General features: G+C 39.8%; 1 protein-coding gene across 1 annotated transcript in view; it reads left to right on the forward strand.

The window, feature by feature from the left end:
• Positions 1-9,100, forward strand: part of NTSR1 (neurotensin receptor 1) — a 131,162-nt gene extending 122,062 nt beyond the window's left edge. The window contains exon 4 of the mRNA XM_088153858.1: positions 7,313-9,100. Coding sequence (XP_088009984.1) covers positions 7,313-7,361 — 49 coding nt within the window. The 3' untranslated portion in view covers positions 7,362-9,100. The remainder of the gene's footprint in view (positions 1-7,312) is intronic.
• The last annotated feature ends 525 nt before the right edge of the window (positions 9,101-9,625 follow it).

Consider the following 9,625-nt stretch of genomic DNA (forward strand, 5'->3'; position numbering starts at 1 on the left):
GCTCAGAATAGAAAGCAATATTCTAAGTATCGTCGGACCAACACAAAACAAAGAGGAATAAAGATGTCATAGCAAGCCATAAACAAAATTAAGAGTGGAATCTCATTGGTACAAACAGCAGTTGTTTCATCTGTACAGATCAACCATCATACACAGAAGACCATCTCCAGATCAGATTTAATTGTTTTTTAAACTTCTGCTGTTTCTCACATTTACATATAAGCGCTTTAGTTTTTACAGCCAAAATGATTTGATTTCTAATGTATCTACCCCATGGACAAATACATCTGGCTTGGATAAAAGTAAATCCATAGTCTTTTGGAAGCTTTCAGCTGGCTACATTAACTTTCCAAATCTCAGGTAAAGATTTACCCAGCTGCTGAGTGGGAAGGAAAATAGAAAAGAAGGAATGGATAATCTGCAGGAAATGGTATTGTTTAATGGCAAGAAATTATTAAAGAATCAAATAATTTGAGGAATCCATTTTATTACTATACTATAAAATCTATTAAATGTTGAAAATAGAGCAAAAGGAATGCAGAATAAATTCTACAAAATTAGGGTTTTTTTTTTAAAGGAGAACCAATGACAAATTGTCGATTTCTTTTTCTATGAGCAAAAATCACACAAAATGGATTTTTATTCCAACATATCTAAGGTAGGAGCTTGTCTAATCAGAAAAATGTAGCTGGTTCTTTGACTATTTTAAAATGAAAATCAGGGGAAATTGAAATAGGTCCAGTTCTTAATATCTATATGAAACTTAATTTTATCTTATTGGCGCCATATTATACTGTAAAGAAGCCAGCTCCTACATTATCCTGCTCATAAATGTCACAATTACCAACAATCCTAGCTACATTGTAAACCAATCTATTTCATGCCATTTATTACTCTTATGCAGTATCTGAATGGATGCAAAGCTGCAAAGATGATACCATACTGGTCAAAGATAAAAACTTTCATCATAATCTCTTCAGGGAAGAATCTGTCTCAGTTGCTGGTTAGGAGATCAAAGTTAGATTTTGGAAAATGTTTCTAACTGGTTATTTTTCTTTTCTGTTTTTTTATCTAGAGTGAATGCAAAAACTATGGGGGATTGAGCCAGGGAAGGTGTCTGGCAAAATGTTGAGTACATAAGCAAATGAGCTATTAGATCCATAATTTACCTGATTAGATGTACTATGTAAGCACCCCATTCACTTTCAGCTCAATGTACCTTACAGAGTTTTTGTTGGGGGGAAAATTGGAGTGTTATGTACATTCTCTTGAGTCTCTAGAAAAAAAGATGGGATCTAAACTGAATGAATGAAATTCGTATGTTCATATGGCCAGCTGTTAACCTTGGTAAATTCCAACCCCCAAGTCATGCTGATCTGAGAATGATGGGTTTAATCTTTTAAAGGGAAGGCAAGACAGCCACTGGCTATTCATCCACTAATCAGTACCCTCAAAATATTCACCTCCCTATCCAGGAGGACAATACTTTTTGTTAGCTGGCCGCAGAACATAGGAGGGTATCCAGATCTAGGATAGTATTGCGGTGTCAGCCCAGTGTTACATAGCCACATCAAGGATTGGGTTAGGCTTTGATTCATTATTTCAAAAAAGCTCTAGGCCAGTGTTTCTCAACTTTAGCAACTTTAAGATACATGGACTTCAACTTCCAGAATTCCCCAGCCAGCCATCCTATGCTGGCTGGGGAATTCTGGGAGTTGAAGTCCACACATCTTAAAATTCCCAGGGGTGAGAAACACTGGTCTATGCTATCATTCCACAGCTATCAATAGCAGTGGCTTGTTGAGGAGAAGCAGATTACACCTAGGATACCAGTGATTACTCATCCTTGATTATTTATCCCCAATTATCTGAGCCAGGAAGATACAAAGGGTTTTAGTGAGATGAGAAGCACTTGCTAGGTGTATATTAGATGCTTATATTTTGATTTATTTATCATGTAACATGTGAAAACTGTCTACCTTAACATTTAATAATTCTTGATACCTTGAGCTGCATAATATTTCGGATTTTACATTTAGATTTTATCATTATTTTGAAATTGTATTACTGTTTTGTTACATACAGTGGTACCTCGAGTTACGAATTTAATCCGTTCCGTGACTCTGGTTGCAACTCGAATTGGTCGCAACACGAGGCAAATTTTCCCATAAGGTTCAATGTAATTACCGTTAATCCGTTCTGGCGTGGAGGACAGGGAGGTGGCTATTGCTTGGAGGGAGAGTCAGGGGTGGAAAAATGATCGCGGACCACGTGTCAGGGGCGGAAAAACGGCCGCGGACCACGTGTCAGGAGCGGAAAATGGCCGCGGACCATGTGTCAGGGACAGAACAATGGCCGCGGACCACGTGTCAGGGGCAGAAAATGGTCACAGACCACGTGTCAGGGGCGGAAAAATGGCCACGGACCATGTGTCAGGGGCGGAAAATGGTCACGGACCACGTGTCAGGGGCGGAAAAATGGCCATGGGCCACGTGTCATGGGAGGGAAAATGGTCGCGGATCCGGTTCATAACTCGAGGTGGTTTGCAACACAAGGTAAATTTTGGGGGCCAGAGCTGGTCGTAACACGAAAAATTCGTAAGCAGAGGCATTCGTAACTCGAGGTACCACTGTATTTTAGTTCTTGTATCCTAACCCTACTTTCCAGCAAGTGACAGCATTTTGTTGTGTAGAGTGAACTGTGTGGCCCCGTGAGGTGACACCTGACTCACCCCAGGTCCCAGCTCCTGGAAACCATGCATGGTTAGTAGATGTCACGACTGGGACCTGCAGACAGTATAGCCATCATCATAACCTAAATAACTTGGAAGGCAAGTCTTCTTTCCATGATCAGCACAGAAACATCAGTAGTATAATTTCTTGCTTTTCTTTATAGAGCTGGAAGGATTTTGTACTTATTACAAAACTGATGGGGCTAGAAAAGATACTTGCCACTGGGCAGCAAAAAAGCTGAGCTGGCTCATTAGCTAACAGTACTTTGTCCTGAGCTATTGGTCAGGAAAAGCATGTGAACATTAACTATCAGTATTCTGTAAATGCAAACTTATCGTGCTTGTCCCCATATGGTCCTGATATCCTTACAGATCGAAAAAAATTCCAGGCAAATGCTGAATTTTCCTGGTGAAATCAAAAGATTTGGGCAACAGAGCAGGTGGTGGTTTGGAAACACCCATTATTTCCTTTGAAGAAAAAACACTCATCTTGGGTTTCAAGAGAATTTAGTATACAGAGAATACAAAGGGAGGAAGCTGAAACATGCTGTAGAATTATCTGGCATGCCAACTGCTCAGAAAAACTACCTGTAAGGCCAGGTTCAATGTGCCACTACATTTATTTCAAGCATCGCAACTAACTAGTTTGATGAAGTTTAACTAAATATGATTGTGAAGATAGAGTGGAGAGGGCTTCAGAAGCTTACATTTGAGTAGCAGTTTAATGCTAGTTGAGATGCCCATAAGATCTAAAAACGTACGGATATTTTGTCTTGGGATTTTTGTCTTCTTCATTTTCCAAACCTACTCCAGATGGAATAAGAAAATCAGTGCTTCAACCTCCAAAGCTGCATTTTTAAGCTCTCCATGAATTTTAAATTCTGGCATGGTTCCAATTTATGCAGAATGATGCTGTGATTTCAGGGCTGAATGAATATTCATCTGAAAGAGAAATGCTTTATATGTCTTTTGCCTAACCCTTGGCTTATTTAATCTAGCCATGAATTGCAAATCAAGTTTCAATAGATTTAAGGAGAGATCTTGAAGGAAAAAGGTTGCCACACAGAAAGTATTGCTTGTTGGGGAAAATATTTGTGTCACAAGCTTTGGTTAGGTTGCCATAAGAAAATGAAGCCTAAAAGTGAACAAAGTCCCCAAAGGCATGTGTTGCTCAGAATTAAATTCAATTAAAACAAATGTTCCCTGCATTCAAAATTACAAGTATGAACCACTATACAATAAACATCCATTGCTAAGAGACACTGAGCATATTTGAAAGGCCTGATTCAGGTGGGGGGGAGCAGGAGGTGTTATCTAGATTTTTTGCTTATTTCTTAAGGGGAAAATACAGTTGCATACCCCTTAGTTACTCATCTATTCTTTTCTTTTTTTTCATTTGTTTGTATTAGTATAGCCTCAGCAAGTGGCAAGATCTGAATAACCTGGGTGTACCTTGAAAAAGCCAACTAGGGTCAGCCTTAATCCTTAGAGGGGAGACAACTTGAAAATTCCAAGGTGCTTCACTAGTCTGGGAAGTTGAAAAAACATTCTGGAAAAAAGTAATGAAGAAGCATTTCTGTAACAATTACAGAATGATGGATGCAGTCACTTGGAAGCTGAGGTAGACCTTCCTTCCTTCCTTCCTTCCTTCCTTCCTTCCTTCCTTCCTTCCTTCCTTCCTTCCTTCCTTCCTTCCTTCCTTCCTTTTCAATTTAAAGTCATGTAACTAGCAAAACATTGCAGATAGATGTGAAGGAATTATCTCAGGGGCAGTACAAGAAGAACCTTGCTGGACCCAACCAAGGACACATCTAGACCAATGTTCTAGAGTCACAAAATGCCCAGCTACATGAACCCAAAAAGATCATAAGCTGGGACAGGGTGGACATTGCATTCTTCCAGTATAATTATTTGGCAAGACAGCCAGTTCAGTACAGTGGTTAAGGCATCAGGCTAGAAACCAGGAGACTGTGAGTTCTAGTCCCACCTTAGGCACGAAGCCAACTGAGTGACCTTGGGCCAGTCATTCTTTCTCAGCCCTAGGAAGGAACCAATGGCAAACACTTCCAAAAATACTGCTAAGAAAACTGCAGAGACTAGTCCAGGCAGTCACCAGGAGTCAACACGGACTCAAAGCCACACACAAAAAACAAAAATTCCTCAGCAAAAGGTATTTAAAGATGGATTTAAGGTAATCCCATGGCCTCTGCAGGACAGTAAATTTGGCTTGTTGTGCCAATTACTGTGGGAGAAGTCATTTACCATAACAAGTATAATGGAAGGCTAGGTCCATGAAGTGAAAAGCTGGAAGTCTCAAATCTGGAATTCTTCTGGGTCTTCATTCCCGTCCTGCTTTGGGATAGCACCTTGGTGGTTCTTATGGCCACCACCTCTCTTCCACGGGGTGTTTTCCAAAAGAAGGCAAGGGCAACCACTTTTATATTGTTGCCAAAAAATCAATATGGATATGCATAGTTGCTTTCAAAATTCAAGAACCAGGATACCTGGCAGATTACCTTCCCTGTTACAGATCCATGGGGTCACTACAATCATGGATGTAAATTGGAAGAGTGGAAAGGGCACATGTCTCCCCCACACAGGATTCCCCAGAAGGGGCCATGCACCCCAGCTGAGCCCCATGCTGCCAAGTCAGCTGGTATCATTAGGGTTCTTCAAGCACCAAGTCCACAAAGCCCATTCAACAATGTACTGTAGTTCATTCATTCATTCATTCATTCATTCATTCATTCATTCATTCATTCATTCATTCCTATATTAATTTTATATGGCTATCCAACTTGCAAATAGAAACTCTGGGTGGTTAACCAAGACAAAAGCAATATACAGAACAAAGACGTGACATCATGCCATTATCAAGCCACATCAAATCATTTCCAATAGGCTCATCCATTATCCTGACTCAACTGCCCAGGGAAAAATCCAGGTCTTCAAAGCCTTACAAAAGGACAGCAGGGTCAGAACCATCCTAATTTCAGGGGGGAGGCAGTTCCATACAGCAGATATTACCACAGAGAAGGCACCCTCAGCTTCATCTAGGTATCCCACAGCTCTCCCAACAGCCCCGTAAATGACCAGGACTCCATTTCTATTGTTTTGCATTTTGACTTGCTATATGAAGTGTTTGAGGGACACCTTTTACTTGACGGCAACCTGACTCTGAAAATAGATGAGTTTACCCCATAATTAAGAAATCAAAAGAGGGCTTGTGCATGTGATGAGCCTTATGAAGTATCATCTTATGATCATTCATGGCCAAGCGTTCTTTCTCGCCATTCCTGGTCCATGGAATGCTATCCCACTTGATCTTATCTACTATCATGACTTTGGGGTAGCTGCTGAAAACTTGCCCCTTTACCCAGGTCTTCCCTCTGTAAGTTACCGATAAATATTGGGGGGAGGGGGTAATCCACTTTTTCATCCTCTTTTTAAGGCCTATTAACCATTTTTAATTTATTGTGATTTTAATTTTGCATCCTAATCATTTTTATCTTCTTCTTCCTCAATTGTTTTATGGTAACTTGCTTCAAAGCAGCATTACATTATGCAAAAAGACTCCCTTGAGACAAATTCAACTTGTGGTGATAATTACACGGACTTGTCCTTGGAGTTTTCTTGGAAACAATACAGAGAGTTGAGAAGCATCTATTAGTGTCGGGGACTGGCATTCAGATGGAAGGTGTTATGTCTCTTCCCAAATTCTATTCTCTATTCAGAGCTTTGAGTCAGGTGGTGATACTTATTTCAATAAAACCTGTTGCAAATTAAGGCTGAGCACCTGAGGATGGATCAGAATAGATGCTGTCCCTTGCTTAACAAACTATCCTGCAACAGGCTATTATGCTTGGCAGATTTATTCTTCTGCCTTTCTCTTCCCCCGCCCCCACTTGGTATCATACCAGTGTTGGATCGATTTGGCCATAACAAAATACTTAAACATAGTGAAATAACAGGAGCTTAGATTCAGACAATGCTTTATCTCAGTTATATCACATGCTTTTACATTGAAACCATACACAGCAGAAGTCCTCAAACTCTTCAGCTGATCGATCCCTTCATGAAGTTTCAGATTGTTCATCAACCCCCACAAACATTCATTATATGAAAATAATTTAATAAATACTTTAATTAATAATAATGAATATAATAATAACTAATAATAATAGTAATAGATAGTCCCATCGATCCTTGGGGGTCAATATTGAGCACTTTGGGGAACCCTGATACAGAGCAACATTTTTATAGCAGGTAGGGGTATCCACAGGGAGGTGTCAAAAAAGTCAAAATGGCAGCCCCAATCACACAATTGCAGCTGCCATCTTGATTTTTTTGAAATATATCCTCACCTCTCCTGGACACTCCTCAAAGCAGGGCTGGATCAAACCTGTTGCATAACGATTGCTTTTACAAAAATAGTATCTTCCAAAATTGGTGTTATCACCCATCCTCCCCCAACTTGAATGGGTTCAAGAGCTAGGAAAAGAAGCAGCATTTCAGGATGATTGGGGCCAGATCATTAAAAAAGATTGTTAATTATATTTTCCCCATTTATTCCCTTAACAGCTCAAGAAGGCTTATAGAAATGCAGCTAAAACAACAAAAAGACAGTTAAAACAAATATCGAAAGACAACTAAAGCAGTAAGATAATACAAACCATTGTAAAATGCTTCAGAGGTCTGGGTAAGCAATGTGTTTGGGGGCCCTGTTTTAAGTTGTAATAAGGAGAAGTTTGGTCCCAATGGCAGTTTGTTCTACTGTACAACATTGGGCCTGCCATGGAGAAAGCCCAACTAACCATAGCTGTTGAATGTGATCTGCCATGATCTGCATAAGGTGCTCCATTGATGATTTAAGAGTCTGGGTGGACTGTACAAGATTATGCAGTCCTCTAACTAACCTAGTCCTACATTTATAAGCGTTTATACATTGTGAGCACTTTTCATTGGGCTCTGAAGACCACCAGTGATTTTTTTTTACAACACAAGGATTATGTGAGACGTTCAGAAGGCACCACTCACCACCCATGTTGCTGTATGCTCAGCCTCCTACAATCTCCAGATTGTCTTCAAGGGCTGCCCAACAAAAAGTACATTGTAGTAATTCAACCTGGAGGTTACCAACTCATGAGTGACAGAAGCCAGGTCTCTCCTCTAGACATCTCCTTGATCAAGTAATAAAATAAAGGCTGTTTTTGCTCCTAATGTTGTGGCTATCTCACATCAATGCTGAATCCTAGGACCCTAGGCTGGAAACCTGAACCTGGAGAAAAAGTGCAACCTTTTCCCAGTATTGCTCCCCACCTCCAGAATCATTAACAACACTGTCATATCCACATTTACTTTCTGCTTGTTCTCCCATATCTGGTCCTTAGAACCTGGAGACATTCAGGAGACTATGAGTTCTAGTCTTCCCTTAGGCATGAAAGCCAGCTGGGTGTCTTTAAGCCAATCACTCTCTCTTAGCCCAACTTATCTCACAGGATTGTTGTTGTGGGAAAAATAGGAGGAGGAAGGAGTATTTGGTAGATATGCTGCCTTGAGTTGACCAAATCAAGGTGGGATAAAAATCTAATACATACATGCCCACAGTATTTTCTACGCTTTTCATCTGACTAAAGAGTTTAATTTCAAAATATCTTTCAGAACAGAACATTTCAAAGAAAGTTGATTGTGGGATTCTTGCACTGACTCATTGATGAGGTGGCCAAAGGCTGGATATGACCCACACCCAGGATTGAGAATCATGATACCAGATTGAAAAATACTGCTTTATTCCTAGTCTGCAAGAATAAACTAAGTTCTCAAGATGCCAAATTAATTTGTTCTGAGCGGTTGATTTTGACCCTGTTACTTTAATAGCATTCTTCTTTCTTTAAAAAAATAAAGAGATCTGAGAGAGACAGACAGATAGAGATATGATTGTCCATAAATCTATTCTCCTGAATGCAGATATGAAAGTGAATATTTTCCAATTAATTTCTCCATTATTTCACTTCAGAGCATGGTAAGCAAGTTAAAAAGGCTATTTGGTATCAAAATGAGCTTCTCAGCATACTCAAATTTTCTCAGATTGTTTTTGACCATCCACATCTGTTACCAATTTATAAAAAATTAACATAAAGTACAAAATAATCAGGGTTGCATGTATTTAATTTAGAGACATTTCTGCCTGAATCATCACACCCAACATTTCTCATTCAGAATGTTTGAAGCTTGGAACATTTTGTACATCCTTAGTACCCTCCAGATGTTTTGGACTATGTCCCATAATCCCCCATCAGTATTGCCACAGTGATTAGCGTTCGTCTTCAATCCACAGAGTTTTGAAGTCTTGCCCAATCTGATGCTTTGTGAATGCACTAGACCAGTGTTGTCCAAACTTGGCCACTTTAAGATGAGTGGACTTCAACTCCCAGAATTCCCCAGCCAGCATGGCTGGCTGGGGAATTCTGGGAGTTGAAGTCCACTCATCTTAAAGTGGCCAAGTTTGGACAACACTGCACTAGACTATAGCTCCAATAATGAAGACCAATTAGCATGGCACAAAAAATCTCTCCATGGAACATGGCAACTTTTCCCATATCTGGAGAACATCGGGTGGAAGAATAACGGTAATAAGAATATTCCTGGTATGTTGCGGAGACATTCTTTTCTTTTTTTCGAAATCACAAGTCAATGTTATATTTGAATGGAAATCTACCAGAATCAGAGTTGTTTAGATGACATGGGTAGCCATATATATTGAATAAATCATCATCATCACCATCATCATCATCATCATCATCTGTTCACCATAGACAGCGACCATAGCCATGTGCTTGTGGCAAATCCAGAATTAACCCATAAAATGATTGCTATCATATTGTAGAATTAATT

The sequence above is a fragment of the Python bivittatus genome, unplaced genomic scaffold (assembly GCF_059951505.1).
Source record: "Python bivittatus isolate LINGU-HERP-01145 unplaced genomic scaffold, Pbiv_v1 ctg000700_np1212, whole genome shotgun sequence".
Taxonomy (NCBI): domain Eukaryota; kingdom Metazoa; phylum Chordata; class Lepidosauria; order Squamata; family Pythonidae; genus Python; species Python bivittatus.